The sequence below is a fragment of the Mycteria americana genome, chromosome 9 (assembly GCF_035582795.1).
Source record: "Mycteria americana isolate JAX WOST 10 ecotype Jacksonville Zoo and Gardens chromosome 9, USCA_MyAme_1.0, whole genome shotgun sequence".
Taxonomy (NCBI): domain Eukaryota; kingdom Metazoa; phylum Chordata; class Aves; order Ciconiiformes; family Ciconiidae; genus Mycteria; species Mycteria americana.
In genome coordinates this window covers 6038992-6065717 of record NC_134373.1, presented here as the reverse complement: position 1 = coordinate 6065717, position 26726 = coordinate 6038992, and the positions used below count along the sequence as shown (strand labels likewise).

General features: G+C 42.5%; 1 protein-coding gene across 3 annotated transcripts in view; it reads left to right on the top strand.

Annotated features, from left to right (window-relative positions):
- UNC80 (unc-80 subunit of NALCN channel complex) overlaps positions 1-26726 on the top strand; it is a 132478-nt gene that overhangs the window by 7815 nt on the left and 97937 nt on the right. For 2 of the 3 annotated variants that reach the window (XM_075512555.1, XM_075512556.1), the window contains exons 3-15: positions 771-927; positions 1764-2062; positions 4695-4818; positions 6648-6721; positions 7163-7302; positions 11237-11498; positions 16492-16626; positions 17265-17487; positions 18861-19001; positions 21980-22248; positions 22884-23252; positions 24046-24192; positions 26146-26293. In XM_075512555.1, the coding sequence (XP_075368670.1) occupies positions 771-927; positions 1764-2062; positions 4695-4818; positions 6648-6721; positions 7163-7302; positions 11237-11498; positions 16492-16626; positions 17265-17487; positions 18861-19001; positions 21980-22248; positions 22884-23252; positions 24046-24192; positions 26146-26293 (2488 nt within the window). The remainder of the gene's footprint in view (positions 1-770; positions 928-1763; positions 2063-4694; positions 4819-6647; positions 6722-7162; positions 7303-11236; positions 11499-16491; positions 16627-17264; positions 17488-18860; positions 19002-21979; positions 22249-22883; positions 23253-24045; positions 24193-26145; positions 26294-26726) is intronic. The other variant, XM_075512557.1, reaches the window with a different exon arrangement.

Sequence of the window (26726 nt, the reverse complement as noted above, 5' to 3'; positions counted from 1 at the left end):
ATGCATTGTCAGTAACGTATTTCTTCGCTTTAGGAACTTCAGTGAAGGCATATAACTGCTTTTGTGACCTATAATGAGATCTTCATATCTGGTCAGAGGAAGAACTTACGGAAATTGTTGGAGCAACTAGCAATAAGGAACTTCCTTAGGGATTTCAAAGGCAGATAGTCTTATTTTGTGTTGCTTGAGGTGGAAATAATGAACTTGCTGCAGCCATCACCTCTTTTGAGTGTTCACAAAACCATTACATCATGGCTCGACAAAAAATTTTGTACACTGATTATTTTTTGTGGCAGGGTGTGAAAACATTTCCTAAGGCCCTTATACCTTTAATGGGCTGCCCTTTATGTTACACTAAACTGAAAGAGCGTGTGTGTGTGAGAAGAATATCCAGCTCTCAGCTCCACAAATACAGGCTTCATTGGCTCCTGTGACTTCCAACAGGATTACTGGCATGCCAGATTAATACCCAGCACAACTGTAAGTCTGGCTTGTCAGCACTTACTAACATACACATGATACTTGCTTTAATTTTTTTTCATTACAGGAAATATATTGAGTGGCCCATTCCTTTCTTAGCCAAGTACGTCCGTATGTCTGGTGAGCTGTAGCTACAGTCTGTGTCTTTCAGGAAAAATATTCTAAGGTGTACTTTAGTTATATAGTGAAAACTTACAGATTACAGGTTTTTAAAAGAACGTTGTATGTACTAGAAGGTATGTGCAGAAATAGATATACAGTGTCTTTTTTTCCTTTGTTCTTACTTTTAGTCTTTTGAAAGAGTTTTAGTAGAGAACAAGCTGCATGGCCTTTCTCCAGCTCTCTCTGAAGCCATCCAGAGCATTTCTCGCTGGGAACTTGTCCAAGCTGCGCTCCCGCATGTGCTGCACTGCACCGCAACATTGCTCTCCAACCGAAACAAGCTAGGTTAGTGCTCATGTGAGTTTGTTTTTCCATTACTGAAGTTATCAGTCAAAATATGACAGATTGATGCTCGGGGTGCCAACATATTCTAAATCCTAGAATCCCAGTTAGTTCATTCTGCGGATTGCCTTTCTTGATCTGTTCTCATTTATAGCAGGGTAAACTGTGAGAGCTTCCCCAGTGAAGTTAATGGTCTGATGAGCTGAAGAATCAAAGTAGTTCAATAATATTTTACTAGTCATTTCCCAGAGATAATAGAACTAGCTTTAGCAAAAGCCTTACCACCCAGCAGGCATGGGTTCCTTGAAGGAATACATATTTCTTTCAAGGCATGGTGCAGTGCCCAATTGCAGAAGGTACTTTTAATATCTTCAGTTCTTTTTTTTTCCCTTCTTTTTATTCAGGCTAATGCATTTGATTCTCAGCAGATAAGTCAATCAGATAATAAGGATAGGACCAGGTCCAAATCTAACTTACTTTACTAGTCTTTTACTGATTTGAGCAGGAATTTGCTTCATGAGGCATGCCATTCAGTAGAGTCAAACAGACAAGGCTGTCAAGCTGGCATCTTTTAGGAGCACTCTATGTCCATGCATTCAGTTGCCCTGCCACTGACATTTCAGGGACTGAACTGCAAATGCTGTGGAGTAAATGGAGACTTGTGAATTAAGAGGTTTCAAACGTAATGGAACAGAACGCTGATACATTTAATGGTAGAATTTTAATTTTCAAATGCTTATCATGACGTTGGCTGCCCAGTTTCCTGTGCGGCTCTGAAAGTCTCAACAGTACCATTAATGAAAACCCTGTGAGATACTGTGATGCATTTTTCCATCCAGGACATCAGGATAAGCTTGGAGTAGCTGAAACAAAGCTTCTTCACACTCTTCACTGGATGCTGCTGGAGGCCCCTCAGGACTGCAGCAATGACCGATTTGGAGGAGACAGAGGCTCTAGTTGGGGAGGGAGCAGTAGCGCCTTCATCCACCAGGCTGAAAACCAGGGATCACCAGGACATCCCCGGCCCAGCACCACGAATGACGAGGAGGAGAATAACAGAAGGAAGTTCTTCCAGAACTCCATGGCCACAGTGGAGCTCTTTGTGTTCCTTTTTGCTCCCCTTGTCCACAGGATTAAAGTAAGTGGAACACCGGTGGGGTTCTTGTGTGGAGGCACCTCTGAGCAGGAAAAGAACGATTCTGCCTTTGTGATTGTTAATTAATTCAGCCTACAGTGCACACTGGGTGACCACTGGAAATGGTTTAACAAACTGGCAGAATACCACTGCCATCAGGAGGAAATACTTCCAGTGACATGAACAATCACCACAGCATCAGGCAGACACAAAGGGAAATCAATCTGAAGTGAGCCATTTTCAGCCCTTGGGAATGTCACAGGTCTGTGGCCCTTGTGAAGTCTTTGGGACCCTGGAACCTGCAGAAAGGATCGTGAGCTTTAGCTTGCTCCAGTGATTCTCAACCATTGCTCAGAAGGGCCTTGCTAGCTTTTGGGGGATTCCCCCACAGGGCTGCCACTGGTATTTGTTGTTGTCATTACTAATCATCTTGATGCTAATTACCAGGAATGTGTGATAGTGGTATAAGCATGGCAGTGGCAAAGGCAATTGAGCATTCCTTTGTTCCGAAGTTGGAAGCAGGCTGCAGGCTTCCTGTCTACCAGGTCCCTCTGTTGGTTTTATGCTGAGTGCATCAGCTTTGCAGAGTGGTGTGATGAGGAGACATTTTCTGCATGCTCTGACTCCTGCCTCTTGTCTTTAGCCTCTCTGGAGGGCTGCCATTTAGCCCTTAGCCCAGCTAGGCCTCGGAAGAGAAACTGGCTCTGGAGAGTAGGTGCTTTGAAAAGCTCTATAAAGTCATGAAGTGATGGAGGCTGTTATCTGTTCTAATCCAGCCTTGTATGCTGCAACAGTTGAAGAAGATAAGAAAGTACAGGAGATAAAGAGTAACCTTTTGGTTAAGGCAGGTGAAAGCAGGTCTGGAGAGCTAGATTCTTTCCCTACTTCTGCTACTGAGTTCCTGTACAGTATTGCTCAATTTATTTAGCCCAAATTTTTCATACTTGTTACTAGTTCCACATTTTCTCTGTAAGCTACTGGGACATGACAGGAAGAAATGCTGAATTCTTCCCAGTGCTACACACACAAATGTGGGCTGCCCTTTGAATAAATGAAACGAAACTGGAGGTAGACCCTGGCTATTAGAGATTAGGTTTCCATTTTTTTTATATTAATCTTTCTGGGATGTAGTTTCCCATTTACAAGATGGGGTTAATAACAATATCTCAGGTTTACCTTGAAAATCTCTGAGATCTCTGAGATACTGTAGTGATGAACATTGTAAAGTCCATGAAAACATGCATGTTTCTGTCATCAAAGCAAAGCTCAAAAAAGGTGAGGTAAATGAGGCATGTAACTGGCTCACTAAGTCAGCATTGTCCCTTCTGTGTTTCACAGAGGTAGAGGTCTCTGGGGAAGGATACTATCTGATCAGATAACCAAAGTAATGCATGTGCTCAAGGAAGATGATATATGTTGGCACAAGCAGACCTAAATGATGGAATCCCTAACTTCTGAGAGGATTTGTGTATTTAGCAATGTGTTTTTAAATGAGGTTTTTGGGGGGGTGAGGGGGATGCGTGTAATCCTGTAACTTAACAACTGTAGATAAAAGTGTTGGCATGTCACCAAAAGCTAGCAGTGCAAAGTAAAAATGCAACACGTTACTGCTATCGCTTCCAAAAGCCTCGCAAGGTGCTCCTTAATAAAAATAGTAATTAAATACAAGCTTAGTTTATAACAAGGCTTGTGAGCTCATTATGATGAGATGGTACTAATGAAGAGTAGGGAATAGAAGGGCTGGAGAGCTACAAGCAGTCAGCTCCTGCCATTCCTTGAGCTCTGTCTGCATCATCATTTTCAACCGCTGAGGCATGTGGAGCTATGTCAACAGGAGACAGTGGTGCAGCTATAATTATGCTGCCAAAACTGCTATTACCATGTTTGTTTGCCTTATGGGGATAGCTGGTCTATACCAACATCAGTGCCTCCTAATGTAGATCTGACCTTAGGTCAAGTAAGTGCATACCTGCACCTTGATCCTGCTAAGATTTACTTGTGTACTAATTTACATGATTTCAGCTACTTGCATATGTAAAACAGTGATGGCACAAGTGTAAATAGTACCAATGTCTCTGTATTGACATAGCTCAGGTATTAACAGTGCTAATAATAATAACATTATTGTATACTGCTATTTCATAGTAATTTGTTATATTTCATGTTTCCCAATTTCTAAGCAATATTTTAATATTTAGTATTCTTATTCTTTTGGGGCAAGAAGTTCAAGTCTCAGAGTGTAAATCCTAAGACAGAGATTGAATAGTAAATATTAAGTGGTTACATATGGTCAGAAGGGATGCTTTCTGACACAGGAATGGCCTTTTCTTTTATAGCTTAATGTCCTGGAAGAAATTGGGTTGACTAACTAGTATAGAAATTTCATTTGGAAAAAGCCTCTTATATATTTTTGTATTGAGATTTCCCTATTATTTTTTAATAGCTACACTTGAAATGTATTAATGTCTGCTGAGTAGTGTCAGTGGCCCTTGAGTTAGCATATACTGACCACAGAACTGCACATGGTATTGCTTATTTCTTGTAAGATCTGTGCATCAGAGAAATGACAGTCCTTTTAGACAGGAAACAACGTTCTATTGTGTGAGCTTGTGTGATACAACCTTTGTCTTTCTAGGAGTCTGACCTGACATTTCGGTTGGCTAGTGGCCTTGTTATTTGGCAGCCTATGTGGGAACACAGGCAGCCTGAAGTTTCTGCCTTCAACGCCCTTGTAAAACCAATCAGGAACATCGTTACAGGTCTGTGACTTTGCTGTGGTAATGTAGCTCCTGAGGGCTGGGAAACCTTTCCTTTGTTTGCCTGATGCTGCCTTACGTTCTGTAGCCATCATATTTGAAGGAATATGTCAATCCTGCAGGAACTAGTCAAACCTTTGAGAGTAGTTTAAGGTTGTTTCCCCTCAGAGTCAACCGACATTTGCATAATCATTAAATAGGAGATGAGAGAGAGATCACAAATAGGAAATTAGAAACTCTTCAGTAGAGTTACAATTTCCTGTCAGCCTCATATCTCTGTTTCACCATATCTTCCTTAGTTGCTAAGAAGGGCAAAGGCAGTATCTAGCAGCAGCCTGACATGGGTGGGGAAGGCTTTCCCAGACTGGCATGGTTCAAAAATTAACAGTGAAGAGCACACAGTTGGCAGAGTATGGTCTCCTCCTATCTGAAATTTGAATTTCACCATGTTATGAAATTAAACAAAGTAGTTTCAAGAGGCTCCAAAGAAGGCTTAGGTTGTGAATTCGCTTTTGCATACTGGAAGGGTTTGCTCCTCCTTTGTACTGCAGCCATAATGAGACTGCAGTTGGGTGTTTAGGCTTCCCAGCCTTTGTGTCTGGCCTAGTTCTAAAAAATATTTTTTACTTTTATGTTTTTAGACAATAGTTTTGCATAATTCCTACAAGGTAGTGAATTGAAAGTGTGCTGGGTATATTGCTGTACTATTGCTTGCTGGTTCTCTAAAGCATGGAACTTTAATTTCACAGTAGTGAAAATGTAGTTCGCTAAATCAGATTTTTCTGATGACAAGTCATTTTGGGTGTCATATTTTGTCCTGAAGGCTTTGTAGGCCTCTGGGACAGTCCAGAATTGAAAAGATTCAAGTCTTGCAAATGATTTAAAACCATCTTTGATATCTAGCTCTTCCTACCTCTGCCTCAACTTCTGGAATTAAAAAATAGGATTTCAGCCCTGGAACTAACAAAAGGAATTAATCCTAAGTTTTCTTTGACTATTGGAATTTTTTCCATAGGTCTGGAGTGTGGTCAGAAAATCCCTAAAGAATAACTGCAGGAGTAAAGTCTGAAATGAAAATACTCTGTTATGTTTTGAAACAGTTTTCAGCAGAATGGAAATAGAAATTGGAATGAGGTTCTTTATATCAAGGAATATTCTGCTATCTTAGGATTGCTGTCTCAAATTGGGACAAAAAAGTTAAATTTGCTTAAATTTTCCTTCAAAAAAAAAATTTAAAAAATTCTACTGAAGAAGCTTTGCAATGTTTTGTTTAGAGTCAGTCTGATACTAAGTCACATCTGAATAGCTTGTGATGTGACAGGATTTCAAGAATTGTCATCCTAGTCTTTGTGATGCCCTTGTTCTTCTACAGTATCGCTGATCAAACTTTCTGTATGACATTTGTGTGTTTCCTGTGATGAAGGCATTTGTCAAATTGGAAATCACAATACATTCTGAGAGATGTAACCTAGAAAAGGAGCTGAATATATGTGAAAATAGGAGGAGCAAGAGCTCTGAAATAAAAGGCACTAGTATGCACAGGAAAACACAATTTGGTGCCAAATGGATTTAGGATAAAATTTATATTCAAATTTAATTTTAAAGAAATAGAGATTTTCAGTAGACAATGTTGTTGACAAAACAATTGAAAGAATTATGCAAAAATTAAAACAGTCCTTCTTTCTTTTTATGGCTGTGGCTAATGCCTAGGAAGTCTGCAGCAGAAAGATGCTGCCTTGGGTTTGGTTTTGTTTTCTGGTTTATCCTTTCAGGGGTACATTTTAATATTAGAGGTGATTCCTGAAATGACCTCCTTTTACTTCTTTTCTCAGCTAAGAGAAGTTCTCCCACCAACAATCAGAGCGTGACTTGTGAATCCCCTAATCTGGACAGTGGACATACCGAGGTAAATTCTATGCTAAGGTTAGACAAACTTGAATAAGGAGCTGAGGGAGGGGGGAAATTAATATTGAAACAGTACTTGCAGTTACCACCCTAAAGTATTCCATCTCCAGAAATTACAGTTCTTTCAAAGGCTCCCAACCTTGTCTGCTGTGGAACCAAAGGGTATTGAGTGTAGTTGTCAGGATCTCCTTGGCCTTATCCTATCTTACAGGATGGAAGCCTGATCTTACTTATTTTCTTGGGCAAGAGCCATGTCTTATGCTTTGCCTGTACACTGCCTAGTACTGAGAAGCCCCAGGCTTGATCAGTTTCTCCATGGTATTACCATGGTGTTATGGTATAAGTAATAGTCATGTCTAAGCACAAATTGCAGTAAGAAAACTAATATGGGAGAGATACATATGTTTATATACCTATTTCCTTTTATTAAAACTATCCAAAGGGACTACAGGTGGTCTGTGAGACAACCCAGCCAGATTCTATACCTCCAAAGGCCACTGTTTCAGCATGTCATCGTGGAAATTCCTTGGATGGAAGCGTATCCTCCCAAACCTCTCAGGAGAGAGGTACCGCACATCCCAGGTACAAACCCCTTCAGCAGGCTTGTGTGACTCAATGGTGGAGGTCACAGAAGTCCTTTATCTTGAATCTGGTGTTGTCTGTACACACCAAGGGTGCTGGATGTTTATCTCAAACTCTTAATTCAACAAACCTCAGTTCTGGGTGATGAACAAGGTGGTGACACTTGATATTCAATGCCACTTTCATTGGAGAAATCTCTAGCTGGCCTGTTGGGACGGTTTCTTTGGTCTTTTCTAATATGTTCCTTTCTTATCATTAAAGACACTAACAAATAACCTGCAGGTTCAACCCTCCTTAGCTAGATTCGGCCTGAGGCAGCCGATATCTTTTCTGGCTTCCTTCTGATGCAATTTTCTTTGCCTTTAGCAAAGGATTTTTGCGAGCCTCTCTCCATTGCCTTCATTATGCCTTCTCTGCATCCTGCTGCTTAGCTTGCTTTAGACTACTGGCCCAAAGGAGCAGCCTAACAAAGAAGTGCAGCCACGCAAACATCCTCCCAGCTTGCCCTGTGGAGCTCAGGCCATGGTCTTCCAGCATGGCACTGATAAATTAACTTCTTTTAATCTAGATTTGGGCAGGTAAAGATAGAACCAGATTTTCAGTAGTGCTGGACACTTGGTAGTGTCATAAAGTAAATGAAAGTGATGAGTGTTTTCAGGGGGTGGAGAGGGAGGGAAGCCTAGCTGTATTTTTAGGTCTCTATGGATTTAGGAGTGTCACTTAAACTCCTCCTGAAAATTTTGGTGCTGTTGCTTATCTGTTTTGGGAAATGTCATATCCAAAACACTGCAGTGTTTTAAGAAATTGCTTCATTACAGAGACAGAAGAAATGTGGGATGAAGTGGGTTTTCTGGATATAATCTAGGAACGGGGGGTTGATGCACCCTTTCAAAAAGGGGATTGATGCACCCTTTCACTGGCGGAAAGGGCAAAGCTATTCTCTAGGGTTCTGATCCCATCAGGAGGCTTTCCTCAGGATTTTGTATCAAGCCTGCTGTCAGTTCTGGGTCTTTATTTAATTGGTATTAATATGAGCCAGTAAAACTGAAGTTGGGGACAGAACTGCCTTTCTGTGTGTGAACACTACTGCTCAGAGTGCACAGCCATAAAAAAATAAGCAGCCTTTTAAGAAGACAGCATCAGGTGATCAATTTGTGAAGCTGGGTCTGGTGGTTGCTATGGGGATGAAGCTTCAGACAGGCTTTGAAGAGAGCATCATTATGTCTCCTCATTTGCAGGACTCATTGATCAGTTAAAACTGTACAGGGAGCTTTGGTTGCCAAGCAACAGACAACTGGGGAACAAATGTTGTTTACTCTCCGTACCAACAGCCGCAGTATTCCTTTGTCCTTGGGCTGGCGCGGAAGGAAGGCTGCCTTTCCACTCTCCCTGCAGTCACAGGCAACCAAGAGCTGATTATACGAACGCTAGGTTTCCTTCTAAATGAATCACAAGCTTAATTTCTGGTTCCTCAGACACTTCTTGAGCAAATGGCTTGTTCCTCTGATCCTGGCTAATTATCCCTGCTCCACTCAGTGAAATTCTCCATTTACAGATGATACAGTCTAACAGTGAAGCAAATAAAGCCACAGCCCTTTATCCAAGCTGCTGTCTTGAACACACTGCCTGGGAAATACACTTTGCAGGAAGGACTTTGGTGGAAAATATTTCATAAGGAGAACATGCCTTGCTCCAAGCTGTGTTGTGCCTCGGGTTTGCCTATTCTGCATACAGGGGAGCAAGAAAGACTGTTTAGACTCAGACACTGATCTGGGTCCTGCAAAGTGACCAGGGAGCAATGCATCATCCTTTACGTTTGCTACTGAGGTGATGGGCTTTATTTCCTTTGCTGGGATGCTTTGAGTATCCCAGCTATCCTTATGGTTTTTCACAGGCTGCATCTATGTGACACAATCTTGACTGTGACAAAAGCAGCCTTCACATCGGGTTTATGGGGAAAATGTTATAGAATGTTGCCACTTGTCATTATTTTCTCCTTCCTAATTCAGTTTTTTCAGGTTTTTATAACAGCTCATTTTAAAGTCGTCAAACTTGTAACATTTTTACCTTGAATACAGCACTAGGGGAGAAGCTTTGAATCTATAGATTGCATATAGTGACATATGCTGACACAGACGGGCTGGTCTGCAGTCGCCAAGTGCCTGCAACATTGGCCTGTGGGCCTGGCAGCAGACCAGCTCCTGCAGGCTTGAGTTCTAGATGCACGCATTGCTCCAAGCCCAGCCTTGCCACCTGCCCCCTGTTTCCAAGCGTGTAATATGGAGCAGGGTTCACGTGATTCCAAGTGGTGTCAATGTTCACTGCACACTTCTTTCTCCTTTGCCAGTCCTATATCTGCATTGGATGCACGGGGCAGCTCTGTGGCACTGGGCAGCGATCCAGCAAAGCACTTTAAGCATGCACTTCACTTTAAGCACTTAGAGGTTCCACTGGGCAGTATTGCCGCTTGTTCCCTAATGCTTTGCTGGACTGTGGCCTTGGATGTTCAGAATGTGGTGGTACCCAGCAGGAGGTGGGGGTGTCCTGCCAATGCTGTTTGCATGTTGTTTAGCAGAATTGATAATATAAATTGTTTTTAAAAAAATATTTGATGTTCTTGTGATGATTCTCAAATGCCTGAGAGTACAATTCATGAAAGTGCTGTTGATTTTTATAGAATCAAAAAATCACAGAAGTACTCAGTTCATGGAGGTGTGTTTCTAAGACACTGAGTGGAAACATTCAAATTGTGTACTTCCGCAGGCAAAAAAAATAGATAGATCTCCAGAGTTCCTGCCCCACCCCCAGCATTTCACACCTTCTTTTGCCATGTGATTCTCATTCCTCTGACTCCGTTTCACTGCTTCTTTTCTGACAGATTGTCTCCTAACAGCTAGTGACTGTACAGAGGGTAGATCAGGCCAGTTGTACTCTGCTGGGAGAGGAGTGGTGTAAAAAACAAATACTAAAAAAGTTGGGGCATTTTATTGCAATAAGATTGGCTCTGAAAACAGATATGATCCCTTTGAAATATGAAATCTCTGGAGTCTCATTTCTGAGGCTTACTACAGACATCTTGCTTTTGCATGCATTAAGTTCTACAATACTTAGGAAATTCCGTACTAAAACCCATCAGGAAATGATGCCACCTGAAAGGCAAGAAAATCATAATGAAGGCTAAAAATGGTCCTTTTCTCTAGCACACCTTGGCAAAGAGTGTCCATAACGGTAACTTTTACTTGTATAAGAATCAATTTAATTGGCTTAAAGGGTTAACTAACCTAGCTGCCCTGCCTGTTCCTTCTTAAGTAAGGCCTGATGTGTACAAATGTAAACCACTCCTAAATATATATTACTAGTATCTGAACAGCAGATGCTCAAGGGTTGTCTGTTTCCAGCTGAACAAATTCTTCAGTTAGCGCAGGTGCTGGAGGCTTATCTTCAGACCACAGTTTAAGAAAGCAATCCTATCCAAGAAAACACTTAACAAAGCATGTACTTGAGTCCTCTAGGGAGCTGAAAGCTAAATATCCACTTAAATGTCTTCAGTAATGCTTTCCTCAGTCAGGGCCTTAGTCCCAAAGGGTCAGTGTCAAATGTCCCTGCAAGCTCAAGCAGGCACAGCTGTGTGCACATCCTGGTGATTTCTGCAGATCACAGGAGAATGAGAATGGCTTACAGCTCTTGACGAGTGGCTAAATTTTAGACGTCTTATTAGAGCTCTTTTGGGGTGGACCAGCATGTATGCTAGGACAGAACTGGTTTCCAGCTATCAAAGAAAACTTTGTGGTATCAGGAGTGACCCCTTAAGAACAGTTGAACATACAAACTTGACAGATCATTGTTGAGTGGTTCTTTATTCAGAGAGCTGAGTACCTAAGAAGGGCTAAGGAGCCTCACAACTAACATTTCTACTCCTTACTTTTTGGAACAGGGTGTCCTTGGTGATCCCACCGTGCCAGAAGTCTCGCTATGCCACATACTTTGATGTGGCAGTGCTGCGCTGCCTGCTGCAGCCACATTGGTCTGAGGAGGGCACACAGTGGTCACTAATGTACTACCTGCAGAGGCTGAGGCATATGCTACAGGAAAAGCCAGAGAAACCACCTGAGCCAGAGATCGCCCCTTTACCAAGACCTCGCAGCAGCTCCATGGTGGCTGCTGCACCCTCTCTGGTGAATACCCACAAAACTCAGGTAAGCAGTTGCCATCAATAAGAAAATAGCAACTGTTGTGGTGATGCTGGGAAGTGATGGCTGGACAGCTAGTGAAAAGCACAGGTTTGGTGTTGGTTAAACTGCCCAGAGGTCAGATATGTGCATCGATTCAGCAAGAGACCCGGAGAACAATGAGGGTTTTGGAGGCAGAATTTGATGCAGAGTGTCAGAGCTGGTGACTGCTGAAAGCCTGAGGGTTGATTGGGATAATTAATCTAGGGTGAACTGTGATAACATTATTTTTTAATGTGAGAATATACTAATGTAGCTGTCAGAAGAAATCAGACTGCCTTTGCGTTACAGTGTAATGCTTAGACTCACTGAGCTTCTTTGGTGTAACCCCGCAAAACAGAGGAAAGGAATTGCATTTGGTATAGCTCTGCACATTCCAGGCAAACACTTGGGTTAAAATATTGGAGTAGGCTTTGCAAACAGTGGCAATGAGCAAAAACCCCTCCATGTTGTTACTTCTTCTCCTGCTGTTATTATTGCGTAACTTTTACCTTTATATTTGCCAACGAAACAAACTGTCCTAATAGGTGTCAAGACTTGCTCCCTGTTTTGCTGGAAAAGGAACCCTAGGCTCCTGACCTTGGTGCAGTAAAGGTCTTTCTGTTAGAGCTTAAGTGTTTTTTTATTTTGGGTAGCTCACTGTTGTTCCAGGGATAATAAGGGGATGCTGCTGCAGTTTCAGTTAATCTCCTTGTTGATTTGTGCTCCTTTTAGGTTGTGCACTCTTTTCCTGTCATGTGGGCTTTTAACAGCAAATTCTGATTTACTAAGTTGATGGAACTGCCTAGCAAAATTTAATACAGATTCTATTTTTGCAATCCAATTTTATGACACACCTCAAGTAAAAGGCTCTGTCTTCTGTTAATGTTGCTGTCAAATGTCTTTTTTTGAGTCAGAACTCTCAGAATTTTTGGTGTTTTTTCTTAAAATCCTTGCTTTCAGTGTTGTAGAGCTCTGGCAGTTTTTGACCTGTCATTTTATAAGGGAGAAAGGTGAAATATCTTTTCTCCTGTACAGCCCAGATGCTCATAAACCAGAAGACAAGCATAAACAGTGTAAATATTAGTACTGTTATTTTTAAATCTCAGGATTTTATAGCCATTCTTATGATTTTTATGAGGGCTGGTGGTTACTTGTGGTTTTAAGGGCTCAGCAGCAGCAGTATTGTTTAAACTGTATTATACTTTAGTGGCATTTCTAGAAGATGTTGCCTGTTTCATCCCTGTAAAAGCTTGACATGTCTCCATAAAGGCCAGGTGATATGAATTACTATTCAGTCTTAATCTGCCTTTGCATGGGGATTTTATAGGATTGCTGTGCATGTACAGAAAATCCTCCTTAATATCATCTCCTGGAGGGAGAATTGGAAGATATTGCTGTTGATGTGGTTCACTGTTTCCGTGCATATACTGTCCCTTTGCCTTTGCTCATAACAACCCGGTTATTTTGCACGTTAACAAATTTAGCTGCTAGCACAACAGGGAGTGCAGTCAGTGGTTCTCAGCACAGCGGCAGCGTGAATGGGATTGTTCTCCATAGGCACTGTTTGCACTAATATTGTGCTGGTTCTTCTCTATACAGTGAAACACTTCTCTCCTTTCACACACTTGGCTATTTCTTGCTTTTCCAGGCTGTTTCTCTTGCAGAAGATTCCTTTGCTCAGTTGCTCTTCACTAACATTTTTCTGTTAAATCCATTTGGCAATTCCACTGGGTACTTTCTAGCTGTTAATGTGAGGACTCTGTCCAGGGCATTCTTCCCTCCAGGGCTAGATTTGATTGCTTTTGGTAACCTCTGTGTCAGTCCTGTGTATTTTTACTGTACTTCATCAAATTGGAATCCTGTTTAAAAAGGTTTCCAATTTGTTATGCAGAACAGCTGTGATGGAGGAGGTGAAATGGTCTTCCATGCAGCAAAAGTTTCAGCTCATGCCCCCCTTCTTTACAACTCTGAGGACTGAAATCTGTGCAATGCACAGGGACACCTAGGCTCTGTTTCATCCCAGCCAGCTGTAGGGACTTAACTGCTGTTCTTAAATTCAGAGTCTCATCACTTAAGGCTCTCTGCTTGTCAGAGGAGAGAATGCCACCTCCAGGGGGCTAAGATTTGTCATTTCTTACTATCAACACAAGGGGTTGTATGCTGAGACTTCACCAGCTCATCGGACACAGGGATATGCTCAAAGCCTGCTTTTTCAGTCCAGATCTTAAATTCCTAACGTAATGTCATCATTTCTGCTCACAGGTTGATCAATAAGTTCTCAAAAATATTGGCACTCTGTGTTTCAGTGGGATAGATTAAAAGTGGCAGGCAGAAACTGATTAAAGACAAAACCAGCTGCCTGCAAATCACATCAGGGACCAGTAGATTTTTCTGATAAATCCACATTCTTTCTATTGTTCTGCAGTTTATCAGCATAACTTCCTGCATCTTCCTAAGCCTCAGCAAAACTCTCATACTTCTTGTTGGTTTCTGTGTGCCTGAAATCACATTTCAAATGTAAGCTTGGGCTAAAGCAGTTGAGATCGAGAAAACGTGAGAAACATCCTCCATGTATTGCCTAGTAAACTGAACAGCAAAGTAGAAGAAGATTCAGTGCAGCATGCCAGCACTCCTTGTTGCATAGGAAAAGGGGTACTGGATGGAGTGTGAATAAAATGAATACTAGCTTCCTCTAGAAAGTGACTTTAGTCTAAAGATATTTCAGACCTGGCAACATGTGATAAAGGAAACCTGCATTGCATCTGTATGCAGTGAATTTGGTGTAAGGGCAGGTCTAGGAAATGAAACCTTCAGAGGCTTACAGACCTCTACAGTCTTGCACTAACATTGCAGGGGCAAAGAGCCAAAGCTTAAATTAAGCATAAGACCAATGCAGCTGTAGTGCTCGCTGCAATGCTAATATAAAGCCAAGACTCTCAAGTGTAATATCTTGAGAGTTGAGAGAAAGTACTAATGAGCTGGTAGCCATACAGTCATGCAGAAGGAAGGCAATAGAAAACAGAAACAACAAAACCTAGAGCAGCAGCCCTAAAACTATTTTGCTTTCTTATCCATCTTGTGCATATCATAATTGCCACATAGCCTACTGCATGGAACAGCCACATTTTTAATCAGTCTTCAACAGGAGTGCTAGCTTGATTCATTAAAATACGTCATATACCACACTGTACATTTAAGGTGATTCTGTAATTTGATTTTTTTAGTGTTGTTTGCCTGATACCTACCCTAAGTGGATTTCAGAACTGGGACTGTATCTTTCTGTGTGTTTGTATGGCTTGTATCACAGTAGGCCCTGATCCTCACTCTGTCCTTTTGGTGACCATAAGCTGCCTAATAAAACACTGATTTAGTAACTAATGGACAAAGCTAATGAATATGAAATAAATTCATATGATGTTTTCCAGCCAGAAGAGGCTAGTGAGCTGTAAAAGCTGAGAACTGAGCCATATGAAGTACTTGCTGGCCTCGCTGTTGAGAGCACCTGTGGTTGAATCCTGATTTGCTGTCTATTGCATTTTACATACGACTCCTCCTGTGAATCTTTAGCCATATATGCAAAATGGTTTAAAAGCATACCTTGACTGAATGTGACTGAAAACAACTGTGAAGAGGAATCTTTCTGTTGTGTGTCTCCTTCATTCTTGTGTTGATAAAATCAATAGGAAGGATTCAAGGGTAGTCTTTGATTAGTCTGAAAAGTCTCTGAAGAATGTGTGGTCCCCAGTAGCCCAGTCCTGCAAACACTATAACTGGTGCTTAAGATTTCAGCTGCAGAGACAGTCACCGGCTTCTGCTGGACTTTCATATGCATAAAACTGCATACCTGTGTATTGCGGAGCTCGCTAGCTCTGCAATACGCAATCTGGCTAGCCAGAATCTAAACCTCCTATACCATAGGAGTTGCTTCATCTATCGTTGGCATATGGCTATCTCTGGATTGAAAGCAAAAAGGTATTTTAACGTGACCCAGTTGTTTAGCGGAACCTTTCTGATGGGGGAGCAAGGAAAAAGAGCATCTCGATTGGAAACAAACTGATATTTAGGCAGAAGAAAATTATCCTGAGGGAGTTTGGTCAGGTCAGCTGCACAAACATCTCATGAAAAGTGGCATCAGATCTTTAATGAGAACAGATGGCCAGAAGCTGAGCTTATGCCACCTTGTGTAGCAAAGCCTTTCTTTACAGTAGGCAGCTGTAATGTGTGTGGCTCAGTGCAGAAGGGGAGTAGAGTGCCCTCTACTGAACTGTCAGTAAATTAGTCTCAAGGTTTCCACTGTCGTGGGACATTCTGTGCTATAGCTATAGGGCCTTTCACAAATATGAACTATGATGAGAACTATGACGGACAGACCTTGGAGCACCTGTTATGACAAGTGAAGGATGCTTACTGATGTAGAAGTCTTAGGTTTCTTTAGTGAGTAAATAAAAATTTTTACAAATCAAGTCTCTTGAAGGGACAGTGCTGCTTACTGCAGTTCAGTTCCAAAATACACGTTTAAGGGCATATGTTATTAAGGGCATATTCTCTTAAATAAAACGCTTCAAAAAGGGTAGCCATTGTGATTGCTCATAAATGTAAACCAAGGCCTCAAGAAGATTGTCAGCTACCCAGAGTCATACCTGGGATCAGAATCAGAGTATAACAGAACCTGAGTCTTCCATGCCACTAGACCACACTGACAACCATGCCTGAGGCTTTCTGTGGCAGCACAATGTGCTGTACGTTTTTTCTGTGGTGACAGACATGTTAGACAAGGTCAATAATTCTGGGAGTTTCTAAATTTTGTTTGTTTGTTCATTTCTTTTTCTTTAAATGTGTGAATAGTGTTTTGTGTAATGAATCGAAGGTCCTTCTCCTCTACAGTGCTCCTATGACAGCTCTTGGAAGTAGCTCTTTTCTTTAAGCTGGTTCTCCTCTATTTCTCCTTGTGCTTATTGTCTTCTTTTGGGAGCTGCAGGATCTTACAATGAAATGTAACGAGGAGGAAAAATCACTAAGCACAGAGGCATTTTCCAAGGTTTCACTGACCAACTTGCGTAGACCAGCAGTTCCAGATCTCTCCACAGACCTGGGGATGAACATCTTCAAAAAGGTGAGAGGAAGAAAATTGTTCTTTAATTTCCCTATGATTCAGCACCTCGATGTCCTGCTAAGTAGCAGCTGAAGGTCTGCTTGGACTATATATTCATGCCGTATGTGAGACTGACATCTCTTTTCATTGGAAGAGATTCTGTGTGTTACTATATAGGTTTTTATATGCACATTCCAAACACAATACTGAAATTTTTATACAAGTAACTGTCCTGCTGAAACTGCATGAGGGAAGTGTACTCAAATAGTGCTGATTTTTAAGTGCTGGTGCTCACTGTAGTTCCAGCTAATTCAGTGAATTTTTCCGATGTTTTTACCTCAAGAAGCTCTGGGTTTGCAACCATCCAAAATACTTAGCAGAGTTTTGTGGATTCTACGAATCTAGCTCATGGTCTGAGAATGTCATAAAATTATACAAGGGCATGCATCCCAGCCTAGGGCAAGACTGAGTTCCTTTAAATACTCATATGGTCCCAGAGTGCAGATGGTTGCTATCAGGGTAAATGGCCAAGATAAAAAGCTTAGAGTGGAAGGTTACACTTGGGCCACACATCTGTGTTATCTTTTTTGCTCAAATGGTAGTTTTCCATGCTTCAAAGCCTCTACCTGCTCTTCTATTTGCTCCTCTTCCTCCTGCAGTTTAAGAGCCGCAAAGAGGACAGGGAGCGTGAGCGCAAAGGGTCAATTCCTTTCCACCATACTGGGAAGAAGCGGCAACGAAGGATGGGGGTGCCCTTCCTCCTCCATGAGGATCATTTGGATGTCTCGCCCACTCGCAGCACTTTCTCCTTTGGCAGTTTCTCTGGAATCGGAGAGGACCGGCGCGGCATTGAGAGAGGAGGATGGCAAACCACCATATTAGGTGAGATATTGTTATCTCTGCCCCAGGTTCTGTGTCATTCCTGTCCTGAACATTCAGAGAACAACACGGGCTCTTTACTTTTTCATCCATCCTATTGTCACCTTATGTCCTTGGCTCTGTTTGCAGCATTACACACCTGTTTGTAGAAGTGGCAACTGTGCTGACAGCAGACCTTGAATGACTTATGCTTTAGTTCACTTTTTCTCTGAAAACTACCATCTTTACTGGAATAATAGCTACTGTAACAACCTGTAGTCGTGTCTGTACCAATTCAATCCACTTTCCCTGAGTGGTAGCAGGCATTGCACAACTGCAGCTTAAAATAGATTCAAGGAATGGTTGCATCCTCTTCTTTTAAAGAGAAATGTCTGGAGAGGCAGCAATATTGTCATTAGGAGTATGGCAAAAAATATGCACAGTCTTCCTCAAGTGGATACAAAATAAATAGATAAAATGTCTCAGATAGTGAGGCTTACACTGTCTTGATATTGCAAAGATACAGTGTTTAAATCTAAATGTTGGCTCTTCAAGCTTCTAAGTTCACTGAACAGTGTCTAAGCCTTGTTTCTGTTTCACAAACTTACTCCTCATGTCATAGATTTTCATCCTGACACCCTTTCTTGGAGATGATAGGCAGCAAAATGATTGTCTAAGGCCATGCCAGAGCCTTCTCATTTTCACCACCTTAGACGGCATCATTTGCTAAGCTCTCCATTGTAAACATGTCCCTCCTTGGGACACAGGACAATGAGCCTAGCCAAGTGAATTCTTAAAGATTCACGTGTGTTTTGTCAATGGTTAATACACAAACACCTACAGATTTGTACAAGAATAGCAAACTTAGTATCCAAATCCTCTTTCCCATATCTTCAGTAAGTCAGGAATTTTGTTAAATTTTGATCTCAGGGGCTCCAGATTCTTGTCCTGGCTTAACCCACAGTTCTTTCATTCTGATATCTTGGTGAAATCATGTATTTCAGATCCAATGGTCAACAGATCCTTTGCTTTAGTACTCCCCATCCTAATATACCTATTTCTTTTGGACAAGGGGAGAAGAAACCAAATTCCTGTAACTTGCTCCAAAGGGTGGAGTCTTTCAGTGCTGACCAATCTTATTTTCCTGAAGCTGCTGGAGGGTGACAATGTGGGTGTCAGCTGTGGGGAAGAGCCTTGCAGAGAGTTTGTACATTCGGTCTTTATGTCAATGAACCCCCGCAAGATATCCCACTATAATGTTTGGTTCTGCTTCACAGGGTCCTGGAAGGCCTTGACTTTTGCTGGCTCCAATCCTTCAGTTTCTAACCTCAGTTACTGTCTCTTGCCTCCAAGCGCCTCTCAGATGAGTAAATACGTATTTCTTGTCTTCACCCTAGGCAAGTTTACCAGACGGGGGAGCTCTGACACAGCAACGGAGATGGAGAGCCTGAGCGCTAGGCATTCACACTCTCATCACACGCTGGTCTCTGATCTGCCAGACCACTCAAACAGCCATGGAGAGAACACAGTCAAAGAAGGTAAATTTAACACATCAGGAAAGAAACGTTTCACTGAAATATCAACTCCAAGAAGCTGAGGAAGTGTTACTGTTTCCATATATGAGTATATGAGTAATTGTTTTTTCGGTTTTTTTTTTTTTTTTCCCGCATCTCTTGAGGTTTTTTTGTTCTGTGTAGAAAAATGTTCCAAACCTTTCATGTTTATCTGGTGCAGTTTGTCAAAAAAGGTGGCAGCCATCAGCAGGGAGAAGGCAGGATATGAGTTTTTTTTGCCTTACCACAACCCAGCACAGAAGTTTTGTCAGAAACTTGGTATTGCTAACTTTAGTGGTTTCATGGGGAATCTTGTGGTATTTAATGTGCCTTTGCAATCCCCAGCTTCTGGATTGTGCTCAGATTCACATTTTTTTTCTTAATTCCCCCGGTTCCAAATAGAAGCCTGGCTTTTAAATTTACTTGAAATCTCCCTGGGGCCCATCTGTCTTGGAGCCCTCTACAGACATAGCAATGCCAGTGTGACCATGATGGGAGAGCCTCTGGTGGGATGAAGTCTGCTCCAGAAGGAAGAGTCTTTCTATTGGCAGGGCAACACCACCTTTGTCAAACAGTGTTAGCCAAGCAGAGGAAAGCTCTCTTCTGTCAGCAGGGCTGTCTGCACCAGAGCACTTTGCTGGCACTGCTGCTACTGCCTAAACGCAGTGAATTTGTTTTCTCCATCATGCGTAGTGCTACTGGCAAAACCTGGTCATAGAGATTGGGCCTCACTTGTGGCAAGTGCAACCTTAAACCTTGATGAGGGAACAGGATATCACACAGGAGCAGGGGACAGTCTGTCTCTGCACAAGCTGTCAGGCAGCATACCTAGGAGGCTACAGATGCACTCACATGATATGTGCTATAGCCTTGGAGCTCTCAAAGATCCATGCTCTTTTAGCACAGCAAATCTGAATAGTCTGAGAGAGGATGAATTTGTGTCAGCTCTAATCCAGCGTGGGCACATCTCCTTCATCTCTGCTCTGTGTCTCTCCTGAGCAAAGCTCTTCTCCTGGATCAGTTTTGTGGAGTCTGTCTTCCCGACCTGCATTCGTTCTATAGGACAGTAATCCCACTCCCTACAGCAGCTTCCTAGCCAAATATTTTCTAAAAGGTAGCCATATGCAATGCTTGTTTTTCTAGTTGTACCCCAGGTACAATTGTGCAGCAAAAATAGGACAAATCATACTATTTCTAGTGGTAGTCTATGACTTTGAATGAACCGTTCTGTAGTTAGAGAATAAGTACAAATATTATATATTTCTTTTGTTTTGTGTGACCAACTATATCCAAGCATACTGGTCATTCATAATTTCCCATCTGTTGTCTACTTTCCCTGGCCAGGAGACATTTGCTAATAAACTCATTTCTTCTGGCTGACACAATGAAAAGCAGAGTTAAAAAAATAGTTATGTCCTAGGTAGCTGCTCAAGAAGAGTCATGGGCACATGGGCACATGCTGCAGGCATGCATGGATGTAAATGAAGAATCCTTAGTCCTCCTTCCCTGCCTCTGTGAGTCCCATCCAGCAGTCACCCTATCAGTGATAATGAAATAAAGATACAACACAGGGAAAGTTACTTTATGTAGGATTTGGGTATGGATTTTTGTTACCCATTTCAAAACAAACTAAGCAAAACCTTAGTGAAACAAAAAATAGCTACCCTTGGATAATCATCAAACTTGGTAGCTCAGGAACAAAGCTTCCTAATTCCATCTTTATTGTTATCTTCACCATGCAAATTTCAGTGAATGCCATTAAAAAGTCACACTTGCCAGCAAGTAATCCTGTGATTACAGGCAGCTAATTCCTGCCCTGATCATAGACCAAATTGTAGTCTAGTTCAAGGTACTGCCATAGGCCTTAGAACATTTCTTGTAATAAATAGTGCTAGTTCAGTGCTGGCAGGGTTGCACAGGCTATGAGGAAATGTAGTCACACCACTCTGGCAAGTTGTTATTTGCATAATATAACCAGTCCATCGCTGAGTCAGTGCTTGAAGATTCTTATTAGATGTATGTTATTTTATTCATTAGAACACATTAAATAGCCTTAGGTAGAGGTTCTTTGTTATTCCATAGCCTTGTTACCGTACTGTCTGGCAGAACGTGGTCCAGTCAACACTGTGGGACACACAGGGTCTTTCTACACTACGGGCTGTATAAACCTACTTACAAAGGACTAAGTGTGGGAAATTACTAACATCGTGGCCTGGAGTTCAGCATGAGTTGTAAAACCGTGGTGAATCCTTAATAAGAATTGGCCTGTGTAGCCAAAATGCTGTCACCACCTGAGCTAACCAATTTAAAGTTAAGCTTGGCTATGTCATGAGGTCCCTTCTCTGAGCACTGTGAATTTAGACACCAGTTGCCTTTCTCATCAGTCAGCTTTGCATTTTGGAGATGGTTTAGACTGTCACAGGTACTGTTAGTAACACACTGCTCCATTTTTTTTCAACTGGTGTGATGAAATATTTCAAACTGGTGTGCCTTAGAAAGCTGTTCCAAATTGGTGCTGCTGTTACCCTACCTTCACTCCTGCATCCAGCTGCACAGTCCTTCCTTTTTCCCTGGAAGGGGCAGTGCTGCTTTTAAGACCAGGCACTGGACCAATACAGGGAGCAAAGCTAGCCAAAATCTAATCCCCCTTTTGGATTAGATTTAGGCTGGATGAGCTCCTTGATCTATTTAACTGCCCAGTTGACTGAGCTCAACTTAAGCTGCCATGGAACTGTACTGCTAGAGCAACCTTGGGGTTGTTCTAATTTACGCTGGCTTAAAGAAAGAAATGAATCTACACTTTCATCCCTGTACCCATGGCAGGAATTAAGAACCTGTCTTGTCTTTCAGCATTACAAGCTGCATTAAGAGCTGCTCCCTTCTTGTAGACAAGGACAGCCTCAGTTTGTCATTTCATAACTCTAGAGATGAAAATTTACAGGTAGCCATTTTCCTCCCTGCAGTGCGGTCCCAGATCTCCACCATCACTGTGGCCACCTTCAACACTACCCTGGCCTCATTCAACGTGGGCTACGCTGATTTCTTCAGTGAGCACATGAGGAAGCTTTGCAACCAGGTGCCTATCCCTGAGATGCCCCATGAGCCGCTTGCATGTGCCAACCTCCCACGGAGCCTGACAGACTCCTGCATCAATTACAGTTGCTTGGAGGATACGGATCACATTGATGGAACCAACAACTTTGTCCACAAGAACGGCATGCTGGATCTCTCGGTAATTGGCAAGGAATGAGGAAAGCCAGGTCCCTCTTCTGTCAATATAGCTGTACCATTGAGATCAGGGGTTTGATGGGCTTTTCCTCCACCTCTTTATATGACTTCTCTCAGCAGTACATAAAGGTCAGTCAGATACATTTGTGCATATCGTAAAAGTCTCCTCTGAGATACTGCAACTCCTATTACTCCTTGCAAGGAGCGCATGTGCATGCGGAATGCACACATCAAATCTTAAGTGATATTATTTAATGGCTGTGTTCCTGGGGCATGCACCAAGTTCCCTATAAAATAGTATAAAACTGAATAGCACCTTTCTTCTAATGGCACCTTAAAACTCACCTTTTCTGCATTCCCTTAATGACTTGACAGCTCCTGGGGCACTGAAGCAGTGTTCTCAGGCTCACAGATGTCATCTCATGGTTTCCTTTTCTGCCTGACTGTGCCCAGCCTGTGGTTTCTTGTCTTACACCTAGATTGTAGGCTCTTGGGGTTGAGGGCTGTGTGTACTTCATTCTGAGTTTGTACTGTGCCTGCTATAATGAGTCTCTGGTCTGTGACTAGAATTTCCAGGCACTAAATAGTACTAGGAGAGAAAATAAGTCTGACTTTAAATACAATGTTTAACTGTCCCAGGTGGTCCTGAAGGCTGTTTACTTGGTCCTGAACCATGACATCAGTTCCCGGATTTGCGATGTGGCACTGAACATTGTGGAGTGCTTACTTCAGCTTGGCGTGGTGCCCTGTGTAGAAAAGGCTCGGAGGAAGAGTGAGAACAAAGAAAATGAAGCCCCTGAAAAGAGACCAAGTGAAGGATCCTTCCAGCTCAAAGGGGCTGCTTCTGGTGGTTCAGCCTGTGGATTCGGGCCTCCCCCAGTTAGTGGAGCTGGAGATGGAGGAGAAGAAGGAGGTGGTGGAAGTGGTGGAGGAGGTGGCGGTGGAAGTGATGGAGGTGGTGGAGGAGGAGGAGGACCATATGAGAAGAATGACAAAAAACAAGAAAAGGTTTGTCTTGCTTCCCTTTATACAATTCCTGAATGTACTGTAAGATCTGTTAAGATTGAGTATGCATGTGTATGCAACTGCCCTTCTGTTTTCCCTCCTTTTTTTTTTCACCACAATCATAAATTAATTTGTTTTGCTCTGGTGCTCACTTGGGGTTCCACTGAAGAAATACGATGCGGAATCCAAGCACTGTAGCTACTCCAGCAAAGCAGCTGCCAGAAGCAGAGTTTGTGAGCCTTGCATGGACATTTTCAATATCTTGTCAAAATGCCTGAAACCCTGGATCACAATTATTTTGTTCAGGTTTATTGTTCATAACTTATAAGGAAAAACAGAAACCAGTGAGCAGAGTTTGTTTTCTTTGATGGCCAGAAATCATACATTTTTCAGTGCTGCTATGAGAATTGGCCAAGAGATGCTGTTCCTGACCTTCAAAGTTGCAATTCATATTAGCATAATACCTAAGACAGTTTTAAAAGATGCTTGTTTTTCTGCTCAAGCAAGCCAGCTCTCTGTTTTTCAGGCAGAATTTTTTGAAGTAAGTGCTGAGTGGTATTCATAGCAGTATGTAGGGAGCTTTGCATTTATAGCATGGCTTTTTGAGGGGAGCTGAAAGGGAGGGGGCTGGTCCCTAAATTTGAAAAATAATTGGAGTAAACATTTCAAGAGTAACAACTCAGTAATGGAGTGTCTGAGAGGAGAAATGGACAGCAATTTCTTAAAAGTAAAATGCTAACAGAATGCCAGTGGTTGTGGTAGGGTTTCACACCACCTTTCCCCCTGTGACTCTCAGGATGAAGGCCCATCTGTCAGCACCCATAGGCTGGCACTCACAATGCTGATCAAAATTGTGAAGTCCCTGGGTTGTGCCTATGGTTGTGGAGAAGGACACCGAGGGCTCTCTGGAGATCGACTGAGACACCAGGTATTCCGGGAGAATGTAAGAGAATTAAAGCTCATTAAAGCATCCCCCTTGTACTTTTGACATCAGCTGCTGAGATTGCTGTCTGCCCCCTCTGTAGCTTTCTCTGTATTGACAGTAAATGTGTTGCTCTTTGCCCAGCTCACAGACTGTGTTGCAGCCCAGCCATAGCAGATTTTCAGCTATCGTGTTACCTTCCAGCCCCTGGGGCTTGCTAAGAGTGCACTTGAGGCCCAGGGTGCTTCTGAGTACCCCGATGGATGGGTTGTCTGGGAAGGGACAAATACATGGAAGCAAATCCCCGGTGTGAGCTGGTGTAAGTAATTTTTCACGTTGACAGTACCCCAACAGAGTGCGCTATTTACAAGAGGTGCAGCTATCTTGGGTTGCATATCTGAATCCAGAAGTCTAAGGTGTAGTTATGTCCACCTTTCCTAATGGTGATTATGACTGGTTGCTGCTGGGCTGCTCCATCAGCTCCTGATAGTTGGAGTGCACCGTGCTTGCAGGCATGTTCGTGTGCTGCAAGGAATTAGCAGATTCATGCCCCGTTGAAGGGCAGGGTGGATGGTCATTGTTGATTCCTTACATTTTTGGTTCTGCCAAAGTTGAAGCAGTGGAAAGTGCCCAGGATGTAGCCCAGACATCTGACTTCATCCAGAAGAGTCTGACTCCCTGAGATCAGTCCAATGCCCTGTCAAATGTGAGCCTTTCAAAGGCTTTCTCCAGTACATGCCTCCTCCTTGCTTCCTGTACTTGCAGCAGAGACCATTTTTCATGACTGTTACAAGAATTTACACTGTGCCCATCCACAGTGTGGGTGGGAGCCAGGTGCTTCTCCCTGGCTTTGGTTAGCCTGAGCTGTGCCAACGGAGTTACAATTTGGTTCTGGGATCTGAGCTAGATGGCTCAGAGACGGATTGGCTGCCTCTGTATCATGCAGTGTTCTTCTGTTAGCTAGACTCCTGGGTACTGAGGAGACTGCAGCAGTAACGTTAGTTCTGGACACAGTGGGACAAGATGGGGTAAGAGAGTCCCAGTGGTAACAGTAGAAAGGTTCTACACAGAGCACTGGTTGAACATATACCATATTCATAAAAATGTCACTTAGGCTTTTATGTTGTGTTGGAGCTGAGCCAGCAAAACATTTAGGCCTATGCATATCAAGCGTAAATGAATAGGTCTCTTGGAGCCAAGGTTCTTATCAGACTCATTGAATTGAGGTCTTTATGGAAAGAGATCTTCCTACATGTCTAAGTCTGCTGCATTTTCTGTGCATTTGTCTGGCCAAACTGCTTTGCATGAACCATTTGTGTTGACTGCATGGACAATCACATGTCTGAGTTCACTGGAAAGTTAAGTAGGTAGCAGGAGAGTTCATGTTTCCCATAGAGCTGATATTTCAGATTCTCTAACTCCAGCCTGCATGGGGTCCCACTAGGATGGATACTTTTGTGATAAGAAGTTGACAATTAATAACTTTTAAATAAAAAGCTAATGTTTTGCATGATATAAATTGCTCACTGGGTACAGGTGCATCAAATGGGTTGGGTCTGAGCCAGAGGCTGAAAATCAGATGCCTGAGGCTAAGAAGGCTAAGATGCCTGCTTCACCAAGGCAATAAGCCTTGACTGAGGTGGTACATTCCTACTTCATTCATATTCAGTGAGATTTTACCTTGGGGTTGGGGAGAGGAGGAGAGGCCTTGAGACATGGCTGGCAGTGACTTCACCACCAGCTCCAAACAGTGGCACCCATACTGGTGCACTGTCTCCTTGTGCTGAACTTCTTGTTTGCTTCAGAGGCGAACCTGTCTCTGTTTCAGGATCTGAACCTTCTGGCTCCTAGGGGAGGTTACTTTAGACAGCACAGCAGAGTACTGGCTAAGCAAGAGCAAAAAATAGCCTGCTCCTATTAGCGAAACTCAAACACGTACTTTGATGTGATGTGATTTGATGGATATCGTTGCAGGCTCAGAACTGCCTCACAAAGCTGTACAAACTGGATAAGATGCAGTTCCGGCAGACCATGAGGGATTATGTGAACAGGGATTCTCTCAATAATGTGGTGGATTTCCTGCATGCTTTACTGGGATTCTGCATGGAGCCAGTCACTGACAGTAAGTATAGCTGGCATCAGAAACTCTCACTTGGATATTCCTAAACTGTACCATCAGAAAGAAGCCACGCCTTTTTCTTTTCCTTTAAAAAAGAAAAAAATTGTGAATTACTATCATCAGAATATACAGACTGTATCCTCAGTCAGTGCGAGTCAGGGGAGTCGCATATCTTCTGATTTGACCACCCAGTGATTGCACCTAGTGATCTTGCATCACCCAGTACATCTGAAATTGAAGGCCTCTCTTTTGGTTCATCCTACCTGTTGTTAATGGCTCTTTAAAGAAAATATTTTCATTCAACCATGCCTCAGGCAGGAATTTTTCTGCTTCATGACATGACCAGGCGCCAGCTGGAATGGCCTGTTTAATCCAGGGTTTATTCTGAATGGAGATATAATTGAGCATTAAAACCCTCTGTGGTGCCTCAGGTGAG